We start from the raw sequence: 22,025 nt of genomic DNA, 5'->3' as shown, positions 1-22,025 counted from the left end.
TTTTTATTTCAAATATTTAAACTAAAAAAATTCTTAATTAGAATATTAGGCATTTATCATTTTTACTAACCTTATATTTATAACTATTATACATATATAATTTATGTCACCAAAAAAATACATCTATTTTATGTATAAAGAAAAAAGAGAATTAATTAATAAATACACTAATTGTCAATGAATAATAGCTCAAATAACATAATCTCTCTATATTCAATTAAAAAGTTGCGGGTTCGAGTCTTTTATCTTTAGTAAAAATAAATAAATAAATAAATACCCTCATTTTAACGGTCAACGGGAAAAGATGGATGCCGTGGTCGGAGAAGAGAAGGCTGTGGTAGTAAATAGCAATGTTTAGTCGGTGAAAGAATACACGTAACGATTACTCAGAGAGAGCCAAGAAATCCGGGATATTTTGATTGAGAGATGAAAGCGATCCTCAGAAGCCCGAAGCCATTCGTAGAATTCGTGGTTCCGATTATGCCATGCCCCTCGCCTCACATTCCTTAATTTCATCTACTTTTCCCCAAATCTCTATTTTCGCCTAAGTTCATTACTCCCTCACCAGGTATCCATTCTTCACTCCATTTCTCATTTATCCATAATATTATTAACCAAATAAAACGCAAACTCTCTTCTTTTTTCTGCTTAAGCTTTTCTATTGTTGATTATTGTAGAAGGGAACAGTATCATGGTTCAACCATGCTAACGGTGAATGCTCCCAGAGCTATTCTAAAGTGCCATTCACATCAAGATTCAGCACCATCACTGCACCAAACTTATAATTATTATAAAACAAATAATGTTAATTTTATAATAAATTGCAATTCTGCTTTTCCTAAACCACCTTCTGCTACTCCCTGTGGCAATATATTTCATAGTTCCTCCTTCTCCGGCAAGTGCGATAAGCACCACAAGAGCCTTCATCTATGGCACTGCGGGTTGCACGATTCCATCTCATCGGAGGATGAATATCGATCCTCGCGCAACATAGCGATCAGCTTGTTTAGGCGTTACCGGAACTTCATTGATCGTGGTGGAGGTGACAATCTAAAAGTATGTCCACTGCCATAACCTAATTAACTTGCTTCTCTATATTCAAGTAACCGATTTATTTGTCTTAATTCTTAGGAGTTCATCACTGCGGGGGTAAATGCGTATGCACTTGGATGCACTGATGAAGGATTGAGGAAAGAGCTTACTGATATAAAGGACTCTGGCACTGAAATTGAAGCAATGTCAAGTTACGGTGGAAGCACCAGCTTGAAATCTAAGATCATCTCAGAGGAGGTAGTTTTCTGCTTTGAATTTTAACTAGCTGGTTCATCAGTTGTGCTGGTCCTAGATCTATAAGTTGTCTTAATGTTCATGCAGGTTGATGAGTGCATTTTTTGGTTAAGCATTATATTCATCACAATCTTGTGTACACCACAACCAACTATTGTTAGGTGGTCGTCGACGCCTCCAGTGTCAGATGAAGTGAGACTCCAGTGGAAAGGCTTCTGTGCTCTTATAGCGAATGCATATTATATGAAGGGAATGGCTTGGTGAGACTCTTTCTTGCAAACACTTGTTATCTTTCCTTATCTGAGTGTAGTTAATTGAGTAGTAACTTTTACAAGTGAGAAAAAAGCATGTTGGATGTTCACAATATTGCTTACATTGTTTTTATTGAAGGCTTCCGGTAAAGACTCTTCAACTTGAACAAACAGCTGTGATGGGTCAAGCTGAGGAACCATCGGTTGTTGCTAGCCGGATGAGATTAGTCTTTAGCACACTTGAGGTTAGCAATTTACATTTTACATTTGGCGATCAATTGTCTTGAGAGGGAAGGGAGTAGCCAAGTAGGGACTGTAATGTGTTTAACCGTTCTGCATATTGACTATTGATTGATCAGTACTTAATATAGCCTATTAGTAATGGTTTGTTTACTTAGCTTTTTTCGCCTCTCCTAATTCTCTCAAAGGAAGAAATGAGATTCGTGAACAGAGAATGACATGTATGTTTTAGAGACGATTATTCTTGTGTGTTTTGGTTAGCCTTGTTCATTATTACTTACACATATGGTCAACTGGTTGTTGCAGGTAGTGAGTCCACAGTGGCCAAAAGTATAAAAGCGCCAAAAAAACTCAACTGGTATCCCAGCAACTTACCCTCCTCAGTTCCCACCACCCACCCACCCTCTTCTTCCCAAAAAAAAGAGTATATAGTAAAGAAAAAAAAAATCTCCTGTAGTCCACCTAGGTGGAATGTGCTTTACTTTGTACATTTAATAGACTAATATATGATATATAATGCCTTCTATGTGTTAGCCTCATGCATGATACGAATCTGGTGAAAAAGTTAATTATCAACCTCTACAACAAAAAGTATATTATTTTTCCCACTATCTAATTTTAGTTTAATGCTAAATATTTTCTAGAGTATATACTCATTTAAGTTCTCAAAAAATTTTCAAACCAGACATTTTAGTCTCCAACTAAAATTAATTACTCGATTGGTCTCTAACAATTAATTCCGTCAGTCACTTAGGTCCTTGGCTCCGTCAACTTTAACGGAAGACAAAATGGTCCCTGAAAACTCTAACATGGGACAAAATGATCCCTGGCAATTCTAACAAGGGACAAAATGATCTCTAACCCCTTTATTCGAAAACGACACTGCTCTTTCCCAAATTTTATCATATCTCGCATAACCCTAACATTCATACTCTCCTTCTTCACCTTTACAGTCTTCTTTTCCATCTTTTCCTTCCCCCTCTTTAACTCCAAGATTAAACCATGGTGTAATTGTCACACGTGTTGCACTTACCTCAACATGCCATGGACCACACACTTCTTAAATTTTTGTGGCTGGTACATCCACCTTCTTTACACTTCACTCACCAAAAGCATCCACTTCCACGTCTTTGATAACATCACCTCCAACCCCGACAACATCCACGACATCCTCAAGACCAAGTTCCACAACTACTCCAAGGGCGCGCCTTTCTCCATTCTCCAGCAAGCAATATAGATTGTTGGACATTAGGACATCATGAGAAGATTCTCCTTCGACATCATATACAAATTTTCAGCTTTGACCTCGCATCCAAGCTATTACAACGAGCAATGTCGTCGTTGCCGCTCATATGGAAACTGAAGCAATTACTGAATATTGGTTCGGAGAAGAAGCTGAAAGAAGTAATCGGAGTGGTGGATAATGTGGTCATGGAGATGTTAGGGGAGAGGATGAGGGAGATGGCAACGACGACAACGAGTCTTAACAAATCAGACTTGCTATCTAGATTCATGGGATCCATCGAAGACGACAACTAGTTGAGAGACATAAGCATTAGTTTCCTGACTATGAATTGGTTGAGAACAAGTTGAGGATTTTTTTTTTCTTGTGAACATTAAATTTATAGAGTATGCATTGTGTAGTTTGAAGTTACAATATTAGACTGTTAATGTTATGCGAAATATGATGAAAATTGGGAGAGAACAGTATCATTTCCGAATAGAAGAGATCAAAGACCATTTTGTCCACCAGGGACTATTTTACCTTCCGTTAGAATTAATGGAGTAAAAAACCTAAGTACTTGACGGAGTTAATTGTTAAGGACCAATCGAATAATTAATTTTAATTGAAAACTAAAGTGTCCACTCTAAAATTCTTTGAGGACTACATTACGTTTCGGTTTTACGTTATGCGATTCTCTTTCTAATCATTTTTCATTTTTTTTCTTCCTGCAATTGAAAATCCCACATAACGTAAATGAAAGCAGTCTTGCCACTTTGGTATAAGACTATACATGATATTATAATGCGTGAAACATCTCATTAGCAATACCCAACAGACATATTGGGGTGGAGGGAGTTACAATGACAACCAAGAAGGAGAAAGTTCCATGTCACCCTCTCGAGATGAAATACCAAATTTAAGTATAGCCTCGTCAATAACAACAAATTTATCAAGGAAAAAAGTGGTCAAAATTGGACTGCAATAAGCCAGGATCTTAATTGAAATTTGTAAATTATCATGACAAATCCGTGGATGCAATAAATTCACCAGCATCTTTGAGTATTTTCCTTGCGCGCCAATAGATTGCAGTAGCCTTTTCTGATGTTCCCATCTGCAAAATAAACCCCCCAAAAAAAGTCATATACTTCACTATTCAGTTTGATTGATAACCATCCCAAGCAGAAGAACTTTACCTTGGTCTCCATTCGGTAGTAATTTTGCCACAAGCTGACATTTTGGTCATAAGTTGCAAGTGCAGATTCATATAATTTCCTGGCATTTACGAGACCATCTTTATCACCTAATGATGCATAGTTTGCTTCCAAGTCAATGCAGCTTTTATATAAAGCAAGCCCGGGACGTGGTAATGCTACATATCTGCAATAAGAAACCAATTCAGGAATCAAAGGAAACAAGAAAGAGAATCTCCCAGAAATGAAGCATGTTTAGTTATAAGTAAAACATCGCGCTGAACTAATGCCACACAGCACATACCGCTTATATATATGTCTGGCCTGCTGAATTCCATCCTTTTGAAGTATAAAGTTCACAATGGCAGCTGAAAGGGAAAACCCATTTTCACTGCCACCATCTCTGGTCAAAATTACAACCGATATCTCCACTAGTTTATCAAAATACTCTCTTTGATTTGCATAGAATTTAAGTCCCTGCATTTGAGTGACAGAACAATATAGATACCATAAAGTGAGGTAATATGATTGAAGCTGACTTTATATGCGACAAGACTGATTGAAGGGAAGTGAAAAACTGGTTGTGACAGCATACCTGTATCCACAAATTCTCTGACTTGGAAGCACTAACTTTTGTCAGAATTTGCCTAAGGAGTTCAAAGAGGGATTGCAGATCAGCATCACTTGGCAATGTCGAATTCATTGTGATACATCTAATTTCTATAGTGATCCTTAATTCCCATAACTGAACTGATTCAGCAAGTTTTCCACTGCTAAGTTTTCTAGCTAGTTTCCTTGCCTTATCCAATTGTCTCAACTGCAAATACAAGGACACGTGTTTGCAAGCAAGATATTCAGTAATGCACTCCATTCTTTCAGCCCTTTCATACACTTCAAGTAAATGGGATGTATATTTTACTGAAAGACCAGATGATAACCTATTTTCTCCTTTAGGAGCTACAATACCCATTAGAAATTCTGCATACATGCTAAACATGACACCTGAAGGAACAGATTTTAAAGCCTCCTCATAAACCTGCAAAATCAAAAACAGCCCAAAGTTCAATACATCAATATGGCATACAAGACAATGATCCAATCAATATTTTCCTTAGAACATCCTTCCTTGTCGATAATGTTAAGTTCAAGGCATTGACAAATCTCAGTCACTTAATTCAAATTACTATTGCTCATCTAGTTCAGTGCTTACACAGGAACATACCTGAACTGCTTTTTGCACCCGGGGATCTAGGACTTCTTCGCTAATATCCACCAGCATATTTTCAATGTCACATTCTTGCCTTGCAAGCCAGTTCCAGAATTCTGGTTTTGTTGAAAAATCCCTCTTCATATCATGCAATATATCCTTTCTTAAATCTTCATAATGCGCTAAATTTGTACCCTCCAATATCTCAAAAAAGCGCTTCCTAAGACTGAGACTTGAAGGAACAGCTTCAAGTGCTCCTTCGTAGACAGTTCGATAGATGTTCAAACCATGCTCTTCAAATAATTCTTGTTTCTGCCTCAACTCACCACCCTCAACATTCTGCTCATCACTATTATCTTTTTCATCAAGGGTCATAAACAACTCTTTGTTCTCATCTCTCCACTGCTTCTCATCAGCAGTTCTAGGATCACGAGTGAGAGTCCCCTCATCCTCGCCCAAAGCAACCTTGCGCGCCTTCAACTTATTTAGGTATACAAGTTCCATCCGAAGGTACTCTACCCAAAGGTCTTCTGATGTTGGACAAACTCTGAGACCTTCCTGCATCAAAGCACGAGCAGCTGCTACATTCAAGTTATTATCAAATTCCCAAGCCGCAGTGTAAATCCAAACTCCAGGTACCTTGGGATGAAACCTAATAACCTTTGCCAGTGCCTACAAAATTTCAAAAGGCCAAAATGCTCATACCACCTAAGCATAAACAAAATTAAACTCTTAAAACAAATCACAATTCATAAATTCGTCCTTTAATAATCCTGTGTAATGTGCACACCAAATTAAAAAGTTATTATCTATGTCTTAAACAATCAGGTATATCTATAATTTTAGGTTAAGATGAAATGATTAACAGGAAGCTACCTTCTTCATTCTACCGTTTTTCCTCTGCCTGCAGAACTCAAGGTAGCGAAACCAGAGATCAATGTCGCCCTTGTAACGCTTCAAAGCTAGCTCATAAATCTCCACGATTCTGCGCCTACCAGCGGCATCGGACTTGGACTTCTTGAGATTCTTGTTACCCTGCTTCTTGAGCTCGCGAGCCACCGACTTCTTGCGGAGGCCGCGGAGGGCGTCGAGCTGAGTCTCATAGTCCACGTAGGCAAGGAAGTCCTGCTTGAGAGGACACGGACGCTTCAGCCTGTACTCGAATTTGCGGCGCTGTTTCACGATCTCGGCGATCTCGAGGCGGCTGAAGAGGCCGCGCTGCTCGAGGTCGTCGAGCTCATCGAGCATGCTTTCCATTCTGTACTGCACTACGTCCGCCATGGCTCCTGCTTCGTATGGGACAAATTATGTGCGACTCCGTTCTGATGAATGGAGGAAGACCACCGTCCACCGCGAAGGCGCGAATGATGCTGTGCTTCGTTGATGAGGTTGAAGAAGGGTTTTAGTTGGATTGGGCTTTGTGGGCGTATATTCAGCTTCACTAGATTTGTTGGTAGATTATAGCCTAAAAATATGAAATTGGCCCAAATAAAAAGAAAAAATTTCTAGATATTTTGTGTGGTTTGGTGGTGCCTCATACACTTCATGTGTATCCCCAGGTGGCTGTGCCACTAAATATTCATGAAGATAATTAATGGTTAAATTATGTTCCTAAAAATTAGCCCCTAATCAATTATTGGCTTTAAAAAATAAATTTTTGATATCTCATAAAAAATTATTATACTATTATAAACAATTTTAATTATTCGTCTGCCACAAGTTTGATTATTTTAGGATTATTTTAGCTGATTATTTGATTGGAAAAAAATTATAAATTAATATATATAAATATATAACAACTAATTTAGTAACTATTTTTAATATACAGAACATTTTGTTAATTGTTATATATATGTGTATATGTTAATGGAAAAGTATATGGAACCAACTAATAATCAGTCAAGAATGGAACAACATAATTAATTATAATTAGTTTTATTAATTTATAATTTAATTTGTTTGTTAAATTATTGTTGACCACGTTAGTGTTAGGAGAGAATTACGGAACAGATGCTTTGATTATTCATTAGTTGATTCCATATAATTAATTATGTTTTATTAATGCGTAACACATGAAACATAGAAATCATATCCAAAACCATCCAATTTACAAGAAAAAAAAACATCCGTGTGCCTATTAGTAGCAACATCCGGTTACCAGTTAGCTGATTCTTGACTTATATAGAGTTGTTCCCTAGCATTGTTGTATATTAATATACCAACTTGACTCTTGGCTTGTTGAATTACCATATTAGAATTAGAATTTTCGAAATTAGGACCTTTTGTCAATTGAAATATAAATTCGTATCTCTATCTAGCTTTGATTAATTTCTATTAGGCACATGATGTAATATTTCAATAAGGATTAAAAGAACTTAATGCGTACAACATTTGGCAGCAAACTGCAAATATTATTTAAAAAAAAGGAGAATTATTCGATTGTGGTTGAATTTTGTTGGCCAAGCAACATTACAAGCATAGATCACAAATTGTGCACCATCCGTTAAAAAAATGAGCAGCTGAAGATGAGTTGTCGATAGTAAAACTAAAATCCCCGCAAATATGGTAAGCATAAATTAATAGAATTAAATGGACATGAATGGTGTCACCCTGTCGTGACACGATAGAAATGTAAGTAGCTAGAATGAAATCAGAAAGGCCTAGTGCGACGACCAGTTGCCCTGCCACAGAGAAGTGCATTCTTTGGCACCGGATATTCGTCCCTCCATGATCCTGAAGGTGTGTATACTCTGAGATAAAATTGTTGTCCCAAGTATTGCCTTGCCCAGTTCTCAGACCTTATGTTCCACATTCCCACGTTGTCCAGTGGCATGTATATTGCAGTCCATGACCTTGGATATACCTGTGTTGTGCATCTTGCTACTGTGTCTCTCAAATTGTAGCTTCCTCTACTATTAACCGTCCACTGCCCACTCCCAAACCTATTCAATTCAATTCAATCCACACAAATTCTTACTTTTTGTAATAACAAATTATATAATGCAAGTGTACTGTATGATAAGCTTACCCTACAACAAAGAACGAATAGCCATCAATATGCCATGACTGCACAGTATCCTCCCAGTTTTGGAACACAATCTCCACAAATTCATGGAAGTTTGCCCCCATCACTGCAGTTTGGAGATAACCGTTTCCCCCGGTGGGGTTGGTGGGCATGCTTCCCACCCAGTAGACTCCACCAATGTTGAAGTAGTCCGCGAGTTTCAATGGTGTATCCGGCTGAACATAAGACACACTGTTTACAGCAAACCTCTGCTTGCCATTGATATAGGGAGCAGAGTTTGCGAGCATGATGGTTCGAGTGGGTATGATCATTCCATAGTGGTAAGATCCTTGAGGATTTGGTCTTGGTCCACTTGCTGTCAGGTTCCACCTGGTTTGAACATGGAAGCATGTTAGTTATTAGTTAATTTGATCAAATTGCTTGTAATTCAAGAAAGGACTATCACAATAACGTGTGTATACCGGATGCTTCTGGCCTGAAAAACAGATGAAACGATATCAGTGGTAGGGCCTCCAGGAACAGGACCCGATACCCCGGTGTGAGAATTGCTATAGTGAAGAACAGACGTAGTTGTGAGGACCCGTCTGGTAAAACGCGTAGATACAGCAATGTAGTAATCCTTGGGAAGCTGATCGGCAGTGACGAGCACGGAATAGGACTGTCCAAGATGGATGTCAAGGGAGGAGTAGGTGTTCTGGAGAGTATGAGATCCTTCGACCTCCACAAGTTTCATCTTGTGGCCTTGGATTCTGAAGTTGATGGATGTTGTGAGCCCCACGTTTGATATTCTGAATCTGTAAGTCTTACCTTGATCTACTGTGAATGTGTTTCCATTCCAACCGCGTCCGTTGATGAGAAGCCCATCAGGGAATGGAAGGTTATGCCCATTCTCCAGGAGGCGTCTCAGTCTCTATAATTATCAAGAATTACATAAAGAAGAAGAAAGTGTATTTGAGATGAATGTATAGAGAAGGGGGAACCGGGCTTACATGGTGATCTAGCTTGAACCAGTCTCCAGCAAGAATGTAAAAGTCACCAGCAGGAGGAGGAAAAGGGACGGGAATCTTAGGGCGGCTCCAGATTCTGATGGCGCCAAATGCTCCAGCAGCTTTGTGCATTCCAAGAGAAGGGAAGTAGAAGAAGCTGCCAATCTGATCTTTGACTTGGATATTGTAAGTGAAGTTCCTGCCAGGTGGGATTGGACAGTTTGTGCCAGACACTCCATCCTGCCATGAATTCCTTCTGTGTTGTAACCCATTCCTGCACCACAACTCAGCATCACTCCACATTATCAACTATCAACTATGCATATATGTCAAATAAAATGCTAATTTTGTTAGGTCTTAAGTCGAAGGGAAATATCCAAATTCATGTCTTATTTTTTTTTAATAATCCATATTTGTAGCAATTGAAATACTTTTGTTCTTTTCAAAATTAAAAATGATTGATTAGAATTATTTTGAATCCATTTCATAATCAAGAACCAGAGATGCCTTTCTTACGTATCATTGGAAAATAAATTAACATAAATACAACAGTAAAAAGAGCTGGTACAAAGATATGTAAACTATAAAAATGAGTCAAGGTAGATTATCTACACTAGCACTTCCCCTTAAAAAATCTGCAACAGAGGATCCTATTTCGGGAATACTTCTATTCTGTTACAATTTTGACTGCTCAATAGCCAATTTGGTCCCAAAGTAAAGAATAATCAATTACACCAAAAGATGCTGTCAATACAGCCAATCTACTTGTGGATCCATCTATATATTCCCTCAGTTGACAGCTACTCCAAATAGACCCATAAAATTCATGTTTATATGTTAATTAATATTGGAATGTGATTTAATTTGACTACAAAATACAAATCACCACCGATAATGGATTCTAATTTCTAATTGGCTGTTTGTTTGAAAGGGGTTTACAATTAAAAGAGAAATTTGATAAAGTGTCCAAAAAGACAGGCTAAGCCTCTATGCTCTCATCTCATTTCTAAGAAATTTTTAAATTAAATAATAATAAATCCCTTCGCGAGCTAATATTATTAGACATCTTTTTTTAGTTAGCACTTTGTCAAGCAAACGACCCAAAAAGATCAAATATGCAAGTTTGTATAGGGAAAAAAATGACGCTTTGAAAAATAAGTTCCCTATATATCCAATCCAAGAGAAGATAATGCACGTGAACAACCAGTAAAGTGAAAGCGAAAAACATGGGGTGTCTGAACTAAAAGGGAAGAACCTTTAAATATTCTTAATAATAGATGTAGTAGCATACATTCCCCTGCATCTTACTTTTAATGAGAAACAAGAAATAAATAAAAACAACTATGAAGATAACACGCAAGAATGTTAAGACTTAGACAAAGAAGAAGAAGAAGAAGTGTACCATGAAATGAGGAAGGGTTCTCTGAGGTAGTTATAGACACTGATAACCAAGTTGTCATTAGTAACGGCGTCAATATGAGGACCCGGGAACTGGCCGTTAATCAAGATCCCCTGCAAGAACGGAATTGAAAAGCGGTTATTTAGTTAGTAAGTTGTTAAGGAAAGAAAAAGGGATGGAGGAGTACCTGTTGTTTAACACCAAGGGGGTAGATGTCACCATAGGTGACCTTCCAAGTGAAGAACCTGTAGGGGTCTTCAGAGTTTACAGAACAGGATAGAAGAAGAAGAATGAGAGAAGAAAAGAGAAGAATGCATGGCCTCATTTTTTGCAAACACACTCAACTGGAAAGGAAGAGTGTTGTTTGCTTGAGATTTGGAAAGCGTAGATCTGTCAGTTGTTATGTATACCGAAGGCGTTCTATTATTTATTTATGTTATTAATAATTGACAACACAACACACTCACAGACTCACTAGGCGTAGGTTATTACATCTACAACTAGTAATAGACTAATAGTATTCGCAATTTAGCGCAATTCTACGAGGACAACCAGAGCAAATTAATGTGATTCTCTCTTTTGGCCAGTGCACTGCATCCCATTCAACTTATGAAGGAAGAGTTTATGTACAAATTAGTCTCCAAAAAATTAATTATTTTTTAAATTTGTTTTTAAAAAAAATTATTAATTAAATTAATTTTTAAAAAATTATATCATTATTTTTGTTTTTTTTCACTCAATTAATAATTTTTGTTAATAATTAATGTTATTATATATTAGCTAACAACATACATAATATTTAGTATATTCAATTAGACACTAATCATATATATTTATAAAAATTTATTAATTTACTCTATTTTTTTAATTATATAAATCATAATTCTAATATAACTTAATGATACTAAATTGATAAATTTTCATAAATATATTTGTTTAACATCTAATTGAATATACTAAGTATCATGTATCATATAAGTTAACATATCATATCATTAATTGTTGATAAAAAATACTAATTAAGTAATTAAAAAATAAAAATAATTAATTTATAATTTTTGAATAACTAATTTAATAATAAAATGTTTTAAAGAAAAATTTAAAAATTAGACATTTTTTAGAGACTAATTTAACTCTAATCTAATGAAAGAAATTATATTGCATTCAATATTTTGAGCCGTCGCTTTTTTATTTAAGGCCACATTTTTTTTAAGTTGGTGCTATATGATTTGTATCTTCATGGATAAAAGTAAGAGTGTGATAATGCCATTTTTTAATTATGTAATTTTTAATATTAGTATCTATTCTTGTTATTCTATCTTTTTTTTGTGATAATAAAGTTTCATAAAAATTGAGAAAAATCTACGAATAATAAAAAAATAAAACTCACATATATTTATATTTTTATAAAATTTATAATTAAAAATTATTATATAACAATTTAGTTAAATATATTAAATTATTTAATAATTTATAATTATTGTTGAAAGAAGCAAAATTCTTCTTTTAATTTTAAAGTCAAAATTTATAGCTAATGGTTAAAGTAATACCAAATAATGACATATGAAAGTTTCAACTTAATTAACCATAGTTACTAATATATAACTTGATAAGTTTAGAAAAACAAATTGATAAAGTAGTAATTTGGATAATCAAACTAACTAGGTTGCGATTTTTGACTTGGTCAAAATTAAATAAGCTACCTTAATTGTAATTTTTTACTTAATCAATGAACAAGTTGCTACTTAATCATGTATTAAAAACAAATTATACATAAAGGAGTGCTACACATACAAGTCATTTTGGCTTACAAGTTTTATAAGTTGGACCAAATCTAACATGCGCGTCACTGAACCATCTTTCCGTGTTTCATTTTCGTTTCTTTTTTTTTGTTAAATTTATTCGATTTTCTTCGTACGTTCTCTCTTTGCCTTCGATCTCCTTCTGTTTTTTTCGATTTTCATGGTTTCTGAAATCAAGCTTTGAAATTTTTTTGAAGAGAATGAAACTTCACAAATACACCCGAACGATTAAAAAAATACACCCAAATGATTACAAAAATACATCCAAAGGATTACAGAAATACATCCAAACAGTTACAGAAATAAACCAAACGATCACAGAAATACACCAAAAGGATTACAGAAATACACCTAAAGAATTTAAAAAATACACCCAATATAGGAGGAAGACAGTATATTTCTGGTTAAAGATGAGGCACAAGGCAGAGACAATCTAAAAAAATACAGAAAAATAGTAAAACATTACCTTGAATAATGTTTCTTCGTTTTTTCTGGTGATTTTGACGAAGGAGAAAGAGAAAACGAAAAGAGGAAAAGAAATTTCAATAAAAAAAAGAAGGAGGAAGAGGTGGTGTTGATGACGACGATAACGAGAGAGAAAATTACGAAAAAGAAGAAGAAGAGAAAGAGGAAGAGGAAGAGAAAGCACGGATAAAGAAGAAGAAAAAGAAGGAAAAAAAACGTAAAAACATCGTAAATATAAATAACTTGTATGACTTATATGAAATAGTGCTTGTATGTGGAGAATAATCGTTATACATAATAATAAAATTAACTTGATATTTATGAACTATATTGATATTTATTAACTTGATATAAAGACATATTAAACAAGTAGTAATTTGTTTATTTTTCATATCACTAATTTTAACAAATTTTATATAAATAATTTAGACATTTGTTAATGTATACTAAATTTTTGCATAGAATTAATAGTCACATTAACTTTAGTTGTGTTATAAAAAAATAAATTTCATAAAAGTAAAGTAAAACTATACTATTTGTGTTAAGGGCAGCGCGACAAGTGAGAAGAGGAGAAGCGGGTCCTGGGTTATTTTGTTCGGAAGCGAAGATGAAAATAAGAAATGGGATTGAGTTGTGACTTGTGAGCACGGGGGTTGCAGAGTCTTAATAATGGACCGTCTGGATCAGATCACATGTTTCCCAAAGTGGTGCCCATTAATCTAATCTAAATCCATTTTATACTTTGAGCACCCTGGAAGGCTGGAAGGTGCAAGCCTACACAGCACAGCACAGCTCATATAGTATTTCATTTCATCCAATTTTTATACTCACTCAACATCGAGGTTTGATGAATTCACATGCGTCTGTACTCTGCTCTGGACTGTCAATTTGGATTCCCTCGTCTAACATAAAATATAACCAGTAAAGGACAAACTTATTCTTATTGTTTTATCAAGTTCACTATAAATTTAAATTTTTTAGTAATTAAATTTAATTAAATTGGTCTAAATCTAACAAAAATTAATTTGATTAATGAGAAAATAAGAGCGTATCTAACTCCACAGTAATATAAATGAGTACTTATGAAAGATGAAAACGCTGACATATGTATTCACACTAAATCGAAACTAAATTTGTACCTACACAAGATGTCTTTGGAGGGTTGAAGTGCTACATAGGCTACTTTTGTAAGACATCTTATGTGGATACAAATTTAGTTTCAATCTAATATGAATATATATGTCAGTATTTTTATTTTTTATAGATACAAATGGTTATTTATTTTTTTGTATTTATTCTTTTTTTGGTATTTATTTTTTATTATGAATACTTTTTTTTTGTATTTACTCTTTTTCTTATAGTCATTTTTTTATTGTTACTATTGTTACTTATTTTTTTTTCTATTCTTTCTGATGATTATGTAATATATGTGTTTTTTTATTTGATTTTTCTAATTTTTTATTTTTATTTTTGTTAAGACGATAAAATAAAAAGAATTTAGAAAAAGAATAAAAGTAAAAAATGAATAACAAAAAAAAAGATGACGATATGAAAAAAGAAAAAAGGAAGTTTTGAGTTACACAGAATTTGTTCAAAAATAACATCAAAACCTTTAATTTTAAGAAGTTTCTTAATTCTGTTGTCGAAATTTTTTAACTATGACACAGATTTTTGTTAAGAGGGTGAAAAAAATTACGAAAAGAAGAAAAAAAAGATAATTATGATGACTATGACGATGACGACGACGATGAGATGGAATTTTAAGTTAGACAAAACTTATTAGAAAATAGCACAAAAAAAATTAATCGTGATAAAGAAGTTTTTTAATTTTGGCACCAAAATTTTTTAATCATGATATAAGTTCTTGTTAAGATGATGAACAAAAATTATGAAAATGTGAGAAGAAAAAGAAAACGATGATAATGATGACCACAACCAAAATGCGGAGGAGGAGGGAGGAGGAAGTAGTTTTGAATTGTGAAACATTTATCAGAAAAAAAATAACACCTTAATTTTGATATTGAATTTTTTTAATCGTAACATAAAAAATTTTTAACCGTGTTATTTTTAACTAAATAATGTACTTTTCTTACTATTTAACTAGTTGGTTAGTATTGAATTCATATATAAGAGGTTTAGTCATTTATGTGTCATTTACAACAAATTGATGTATTTTTTATTCTAAAATATATTTAAATGTATTTTGTTGGTTCAGTGAGTTAAGGTTTTGGATTTGTGATTTTTTAAAGATTTTTTTGTGTCTTTTATAAAAAAAATTTATATCATTTTTAACAAAACGATGTATTTTATTATCACTTAATTGATTGTGTGGTATTAAATTGAAGAAGAAGAAGATGAGAAGAAAGAGTTTTGAGTTATACAGAATTTAACAAAAAATAGTATCAAAATTTTTAAACTGTGACACAAAATTTTTAACCAAGACACAAATTCTTGTTAAGAGGATAAAATAAAAATTATAAAAATGTGAAAGAAAAAGAAGAAAGATGACGAAGATAATATTAATGATGAAAAAGAAGAGAAAAAGGAGGAATAAAAATTTTAATTATGACACAAAATTTTTTAATTTTAAATTGAAATTTTTTAAGAGTGTCATTTTATAATAAAATGAATCATTAAATTAATTTTCTGAAATTTAACTAAAAAAATAATGATAATAGTGATGGTGATAATGATGAAGTAGAAAGAAGAGAAAAAAAAAACAAAATAATTAAATTAAGAAAAAAAGAGTGGTGGTCACAACTAGAATAATAATAAAAAAAAGAGGAAGAAAAGAAAAAAAATAGTTAGAGTATAAAAAATTTTCGTGCATAAATATAAAATAAGTTATAACAAATTGGTTAAGTATTTTGATTGGTCGAAAAAAAATTGTTATTTTATATAAATCCTTTTTATTTGTTCATCTTATTCTATAATTTATTAAAGATAAAAAATTCTTTGATACCGTTGCAAGACAAATTTATCAATTTGTTGAATAAACAAATTGAATGGAAATTATTGTTATAGGGTTGTATATTTTTATTAAGGATTTGGATCCTCTAAAGTTTGAATTTCACTTTAGAGAGTAAAGTGTGATCTCTCACCATTTATTTTATAGGTGGGACCAAGAATAAATATGAAAGAGAAATCATTTCAGAGTAAAAGATCGCACTTTACTCTCTCTAAAGTAAAATTCAAACTTTAGAAGATCCAAATTCTTTTATTAAAAATTTCTGTTAAAAAATAAATAATCACAAAAAACTTATTAGTTTACACTTGGTGGCTTCATGCTATTATTAAAAAGTTTAATATGTTATCCTATATCTCCTATCAGTACTAGAAAGAAATTGACACCATCACCTGAGAAAAAATTACCATAGTAACAAAATTGGTCGCATCTAAAAGGTTAAGAATACACTAAATAATATTAAAATTAAATTGCGGGGATAGCTCAGTTGGGAGAGCGTCAGACTGAAGATCTGAAGGTCGCGTGTTCGATCCACGCTCACCGCATTTTGTATATTGCTGTTTTGTTTAGTTTCATGGTTCCATAGTCGGTGGTAGCATAGGTGATGGGTGCCAGGCTGCCAGCAACAAAAGTAATTGTATTGCTGCAATTGTTCACGTGATGAATGGGAAACAAAAGCTGCCTGGTAGGGTTACAAGCATGGATAGGGGCCCGGACCCGGACGAAGATTCTGGGTCATCCCTAGTGATCATAAATTAAGGTTACGTTCCTTAATATGTATGCAATATGCCATCGGTGGGGTGTTGTTCCAATCTAGGTAAAACCATTAAAGAAATATTCATCATTCTTCTGCATAAGCTAAGGGTGGAATAAACTATATCCATTTATTTAATTGTTGGTTAAAAGATGCTGCACTAAATGATTGACCGCATTATGCCGGTGATTATATATACATTAGTAGTTCAGTCATAAGAAAAATCAATTCAATTATCCCGGAAGATGCTCGCAAAATGGAATACTAGTACTATACAAAATCATCATTTAATTGTTATTGTGGTCCAACTACATACGCGGTCTTAGCTTGGTGATTGTTCATATTACAGTTCGTACAAAAGGGCAACGGTAGATGTTGTCGGCAAGAACATTACTGTACTATGCTACGTACGCCAATAGTATAATCTTGCATTGAAAACTATGCATCAGGATCATTACTGTGACTTCCAACTTCACAGGATTGCGGGGTCAGCCATATAATAGCAACCTTAATGCTGTCTGAAATATGAAGAGAACTGATGGGTCCACTCAATCTATGCTTATGCTTGAGGCAAACACACGAGAGAATAGTTTATGTAGAGCTTCCTCATGCATACAGGCACTCACATCTCCTAATTCATTCAGCTTCCATGGATTTTACATGAATTTATGGTTTAGTTTTATCTAAATTAATAGCATCATTAGCTCCTCTATTGTCTGGGGGAATGGGGATCGCTTTTTTATTTAAATAAGTATAAGAAAATGATTAATTCTCAGAATGTCATGGATGGAAAATTGAAACAAATTATGCGTGGCCATCTCAAGGGCAACACACACGAAATGGAATTGCACTCCATTCCAAGAAAGTCTCACACGAAATGGAGCCTCCAATTCATCTGCATCACCCACGAAATGTTGCTTCTAAAGTAGGCAGGGCAAACGTGAAATGGAGCGTGTCAGTTCTCCTTCAAAGCTGGGGGTGCTGGAGACGAAATGGTAGCTTCCAAGGCAGGCAGGGCAGACGCGAAATGGAGCGAGTCAATTCTCCTTCCAAGCTGGGGATGCTGGACACAAAATGGTGATTTTGTGTGGCCCTGCCTACGTTGGAAGCTCCATTTCGTGGGTGATGCAGGTGAATTGGAAGCTCCATTTCGTGTGCGCCTTCCTTGGAATTGAGTGCAATTCCAGTTCGTGTGTACTGCCCCGAGATGGCCATGTACAATTTGTTCCAATTTTTCACCCATGTGTATTCTAGAAATTAATCATTTTCTTATACTTATTTAAATAAAAAAAGGCCAGTGAGGGATCTTCAACTTTTGTTTCGGGTTCCCACAACCCACTTTCACAGGTTATCAATAGCTATATTTTTTTTTCTTTCATTTACATTTAGTGGCAAATTAGACCATGTATGGGTGGCTTATGATGGAAGAAGTCGATATATGGCTTCCATTTGTAATTTTATGATTGAGTGAAATATTTTGGGATTAAGCGAATTGAGTGAAATAATTTGAGATTAAGTGAATTCCATTCATTTTTACTAAAAGCCTCCAAATTTCATTCCTCCTAATTTTGAGGTGTAGAGTGGAATCCATTTATCCAAACAATAGAAGAAACATATTATCCACTCATTTGACTCGATTCCACTCCACTCCTGGATTTTACATCAATTCGAAGTTCAAACATGGCATTGGTATTTTTATTTTCTAGTGATAAAAGTGGGGACAGTTCACGAATGTATATATGCTGGCATTTTCAATATACGAATCATTCATGAATGTGTATTCTACCAGTGATGTGATAAGCATAGGAACTAGAGAATAGAGAGAAAGACACGCAATTCGTTGAAAATATAAAACCAAAACGAAGGCAGCATTCTGCAGTCTGTACCCACCTAGAATGTCAACTACCTCTCCTTTAGTCTATACAAAAACTGCATGCAAAACATGCCATTGAGTGAGATTAATGGTTCCATTGGCCGGATTCTTCAGAGCGCATTACTTGTTTGAAATTGTCAAGAGCAGGCCATAATGATCACTAGGCAAAACAGGGAGTACCAGTTGTTTTATCTCTTTTCTAACTTTCTTCTCTTTGGTGTATATCACACCGGGTATTGCATCCTTCCCAATCATGTCAATACTAGTTATCATAAGATCATGGAAACGGCATATAAACCGATCTAACCGCTTCTGGAGAGTACGGTTACCCGATAACATCTGGTTCGATTTGGTATCATATGTCCAACCAATTTCCTTTGGCCTCAGCTCAGACCAGGCATCAATCCACTCATTTTGTAAAGGATATTCACCATCCAATTTATCATCCCAGTTCATGTCACCCCCAAAGATAACATTTGGGTACTTCTTGAGAAGGCTCAGAGCCTCATTGGCCTGCTGCACTCGTTCCTTGCTGTACATCTGATCCCATTTTGGTGGAGCCGGGCAGGGGCTTTCAAGATGGCTAGTAGCAACAACCAACGACTTGCCACCTGCAACTTCGACCTCAGCAATGCACAGTTCTCTTCCCATTATAGAATTGCTAAAGGGTTTGCTGCTGAAAGATTTCACTGGCAGCTTGCTTAACTACAATTAAGTTGACGAGTATGTTACTAAGGCATAATAACTCCTTTAAAAGCGCTAAATACGAAAACAAGAATACTACATTCACAGGCTAAACTATAAACTAATGTGTGTGTGTGTAAACAATAAAATGCACATAAAAATGTTTGGTTCTATTACCTGAAGAATCCCCTTAATAAAATGCACAATAACAGAAAAATATGACATGCAGATTAATATATATCATAACATAATCAATGCAGCATGTGATCAAAGGTAGAACTAAACTACGATTGGGGCATTAGGACAAATCAGGCAGATTAATATATATATCACAACATAATCAGATAAAAATGTAGTAAAAAGTATGAACTTTACAAAAATGTAGTTAAAAAGTCAGGAACTTTATACCAGCATACAAAAATATGGTCTTGAATAAGCCTTGTCAGAAGAAACCGAACAACGGTACGCATTCCACCAGCTGGATTGCTTGAAAATGTCAAATATATTTGGAGTAACCTCCTGAAGCACAATTGGGTCAAAATAAGACGAACCCTAATAAACTTAAATTGCATTTGACACACACACACACACACACACACACACACAAAGAAGTAAAGAACTAAAGAATAAGAAAGTGAAACCTGCAAGCAGATAAAATCAGGGGAATGCAGCTGAACAAGGTCACCAATTGCTTTCATCCTCTTGTTCAACTCCAAATCCTCCCTAAACCATACATTGTAGCTTAATATCTTCAATGTAGTGAAATCTTTGCCCGAAGCAGCATTTTTTCCCTCAGGAACAAGCTCATCATCACTACTGAGATGGATGGAATCATTGGAGGCTTTGGCTTTTACGTCTCGAAATGGCGCTGGCTCAGCAGAATCGTCGTCATAGGTGGCCTTCCTCTTACAGTGTCGAAGAGGGAAGAAGACAGAGCCCACAGAAGCGTCGTTCTCAGCGTCTTGAAGTGTATCGTTCAAATCGTCGACGTTGGAAAGGGAGAGAACGGGGCAGCGAGTGTCGCAAACTTCGCAAGCAGAGTTTTTGAAAGGGTTGAGAAAAGTGCAAGCCTTGCACGACCACTTTGGGGGCGAAGAAGAAGAGGAAGACGGAAGAGGGGGTGGGGAGGACGAAGAGGAGCAGATTTCGCATTGGGATTTTTGGGAAGGAGGGTTTACAAAGGTGCATTTTTTGCATGCCCAAGACATTTTGATTGGAATGGAATTGTAAAATACAGGGATTAGGGATTGTTTCGGAGTTCTAGGGTTCAAGAGAAGAAACCTCACAGAGATTAACGACGATGATATTGATGAAAAACAGGAGATGCAGTGCAGCAGTGGTACTCGTTTCATTTCAATTTTGAAATTTAAAACCGCTTTTTGCAATGCAATTGAAACGACAAACTCGGAGGGAATGTTTGTCCAAAACGGCACTCCTTCAATATTATACGTAGAAATAAAAAAATGACCATTCTTTAAGTCCTTTTAGGGACATTTAAGACCAAAATAAATATATACAAAAATAATATGTGCAATGAAATAAAAATCAAAGATGCTCTTGTTAAAAAGTTTGTTAAAGTCTCCAACTCTCCAAAGTTACATAGTTACAATTAAAAACTTCTATCTAATTGAAGTATGTTGTTACAGTAATTTTAGAATGCTAGATTTAATAATATTTATATAATTCTTTTGAGTGTTTGAAAATATTTTAAATAATTTCGAAACATTTTAAAATGTCTTAAAAAGTTTTAGAATATTTTAAAAGATTTTAAAAGATTATGAAAGGTCATAGAGTATTCTAGAAGAGTGTAGACATATAAAGAGTGGTATGAAATAATCTAAAAGTATTTAAAAAAATGTAATATGATAGATATTTGTAGTGAAAGTTCTAGATGATTAATCTAGACCATTAATTAAATTTAATCCTAACCATCCATTAAAGAGGTGAATGACTATCAATAGAAGTAAGAGTTAGAGTTTGAGTGTAGTAGTCATTTTGTAATAGACACTTGAGTAATAAAATATTTTGTCCACCAAAACTTTCTTTCCCTTATGTTCTTAGCTTTCTTGCTAAGTATTGATGGTTAGGCTGACTTGATCTTAACTCAAAAGGTTGTGTAAATCTGAGTGCCGGCACAGTAGTATTAGAGTGTGTCCAAGACCATGACAATTTGGTATCAGAATAAGGTTCGAGAGGGAGTACAAGTGGTTTGTGGATATGGCTTCTAGTGTAACCATGGAGCATGTTGAGTCTCAAAAGGAAAGGGATGCTATTTCTTTTCAATTGGGAGGCAAGAAGGTCCGTTCTTCAAGTAAGCCTAGAGGTAAAGACTCTAACTTCTTAAAAAAGAGAGTTTCTATGTATGAGATTGTTCTATCATCTATGGATGAGCCCTTCCGAAGAATAGAACACGACAAGGAGACCATCGAGACTCACGTGTTGGGAGAACTAGATACTTTTAAAGAAAGTAAGCTCCAAATAGAAGAGAAGCTTGAGTATTCTTTGAAACTATTTGAGGAGTTTCGAGTTTTGTTTGAGGAGGCGAGATCTCGACCAAACATTATAAGGAAGACGATAAATATTGATCTCTCAAAGCCAAAAGAGTTCAGGGAGTGAGGGACGCTCGAGAGATGAAGAAATTCCTTTGACAAATTGAGAGATACTTTGAAGAT

General features: G+C 34.7%; 4 protein-coding genes and 1 non-coding gene across 6 annotated transcripts; 2 read left to right on the top strand and 3 right to left on the bottom strand.

Annotated features, from left to right (window-relative positions):
- The first annotated feature begins 369 nt into the window (after positions 1–369).
- On the top strand, positions 370–2,182 carry LOC107466575 (uncharacterized). Of its 2 annotated transcripts, XM_016085573.3 has the most exons (6): positions 370–568; positions 678–1,056; positions 1,132–1,290; positions 1,375–1,547; positions 1,678–1,783; positions 2,085–2,182. In XM_016085573.3, the coding sequence occupies exons 2-6, from the start codon at positions 703–705 to the stop codon at positions 2,112–2,114; spliced, it is 822 nt and encodes a 273-aa protein (XP_015941059.1). In that variant the 5' UTR covers positions 370–568; positions 678–702; the 3' UTR covers positions 2,115–2,182. The 2 variants fall into 2 exon arrangements, with proteins under 2 accessions (XP_015941059.1, XP_052115349.1); XM_052259389.1 differs by lacking the exon at positions 370–568 and having other exon boundaries at positions 588–1,056.
- A 1,593-nt stretch (positions 2,183–3,775) lies between these two features.
- LOC107466583 (uncharacterized) lies at positions 3,776–6,823 on the bottom strand. Its single transcript, XM_016085585.3, has 6 exons — positions 6,277–6,823; positions 5,416–6,072; positions 4,789–5,229; positions 4,498–4,670; positions 4,197–4,380; positions 3,776–4,114 (listed from the first exon to the last, which is right to left on the bottom strand). The coding sequence occupies exons 1-6, from the start codon at positions 6,679–6,681 to the stop codon at positions 4,019–4,021; spliced, it is 1,956 nt and encodes a 651-aa protein (XP_015941071.1). The 5' UTR covers positions 6,682–6,823; the 3' UTR covers positions 3,776–4,018.
- Positions 6,824–7,790: 967 nt separating this feature from the next.
- LOC107466594 (L-ascorbate oxidase homolog) lies at positions 7,791–11,227 on the bottom strand. Its single transcript, XM_016085595.2, has 6 exons — positions 10,998–11,227; positions 10,814–10,923; positions 9,415–9,685; positions 8,887–9,335; positions 8,429–8,794; positions 7,791–8,342 (listed from the first exon to the last, which is right to left on the bottom strand). The coding sequence occupies exons 1-6, from the start codon at positions 11,133–11,135 to the stop codon at positions 8,051–8,053; spliced, it is 1,626 nt and encodes a 541-aa protein (XP_015941081.1). The 5' UTR covers positions 11,136–11,227; the 3' UTR covers positions 7,791–8,050.
- Positions 11,228–16,514: 5,287 nt separating this feature from the next.
- On the top strand, positions 16,515–16,587 carry TRNAF-GAA (transfer RNA phenylalanine (anticodon GAA)). Its single transcript has one exon. It is a non-coding gene; the product is annotated as a tRNA-Phe (tRNA).
- Positions 16,588–18,606: 2,019 nt separating this feature from the next.
- On the bottom strand, positions 18,607–20,755 carry LOC107467470 (uncharacterized). The gene is made up of 3 exons (XM_016086585.3): positions 19,995–20,755; positions 19,762–19,872; positions 18,607–19,374 (listed from the first exon to the last, which is right to left on the bottom strand). The coding sequence occupies exons 1-3, from the start codon at positions 20,703–20,705 to the stop codon at positions 18,790–18,792; spliced, it is 1,407 nt and encodes a 468-aa protein (XP_015942071.1). The 5' UTR covers positions 20,706–20,755; the 3' UTR covers positions 18,607–18,789.
- Positions 20,756–22,025: the final 1,270 nt, after the last annotated feature.

The sequence above is a fragment of the Arachis duranensis genome, chromosome 1, assembly GCF_000817695.3.
Source record: "Arachis duranensis cultivar V14167 chromosome 1, aradu.V14167.gnm2.J7QH, whole genome shotgun sequence".
NCBI classification, from domain to species: domain Eukaryota; kingdom Viridiplantae; phylum Streptophyta; class Magnoliopsida; order Fabales; family Fabaceae; genus Arachis; species Arachis duranensis.
Note: the sequence above shows the minus strand (reverse complement) of the source record. Positions and strands in the feature narration are given on the sequence as shown.

Bases quoted from the DNA above. Each gene is read 5' to 3' on its own strand.
- LOC107466594 (XM_016085595.2), bottom strand. From the start codon at position 11,135: ATGAGGCCATGCATTCTTCTCTTTTCTTCTCTCATTCTTCTTCTTCTA. The intron at 9,336-9,414 runs GTAAGCCCGGTT...TGATAATTATAG, and splicing joins GGTTCAAGCTAGATCACCAT to AGACTGAGACGCCTCCTGGA. The intron at 8,343-8,428 runs GTAAGCTTATCA...TGAATTGAATAG, and splicing joins TATTCGTTCTTTGTTGTAGG to GTTTGGGAGTGGGCAGTGGA.
- LOC107466575 (XM_016085573.3), top strand. From the start codon at position 703: ATGCTAACGGTGAATGCTCCCAGAGCTATTCTAAAGTGCCATTCACAT. The intron at 1,291-1,374 runs GTAGTTTTCTGC...ATGTTCATGCAG, and splicing joins CTAAGATCATCTCAGAGGAG to GTTGATGAGTGCATTTTTTG. The intron at 1,784-2,084 runs GTTAGCAATTTA...TGGTTGTTGCAG, and splicing joins TAGTCTTTAGCACACTTGAG to GTAGTGAGTCCACAGTGGCC.
- LOC107467470 (XM_016086585.3), bottom strand. From the start codon at position 20,705: ATGAAACGAGTACCACTGCTGCACTGCATCTCCTGTTTTTCATCAATA. The intron at 19,873-19,994 runs GTTTCACTTTCT...ATTGTGCTTCAG, and splicing joins CTGATTTTATCTGCTTGCAG to GAGGTTACTCCAAATATATT. The intron at 19,375-19,761 runs GTATAAAGTTCC...ACTTAATTGTAG, and splicing joins GACCATATTTTTGTATGCTG to TTAAGCAAGCTGCCAGTGAA.
- LOC107466583 (XM_016085585.3), bottom strand. From the start codon at position 6,681: ATGGCGGACGTAGTGCAGTACAGAATGGAAAGCATGCTCGATGAGCTC. The intron at 6,073-6,276 runs GTAGCTTCCTGT...GAAATTTTGTAG, and splicing joins AAAACGGTAGAATGAAGAAG to GCACTGGCAAAGGTTATTAG. The intron at 5,230-5,415 runs GTATGTTCCTGT...TTGATTTTGCAG, and splicing joins GGGTGCAAAAAGCAGTTCAG to GTTTATGAGGAGGCTTTAAA.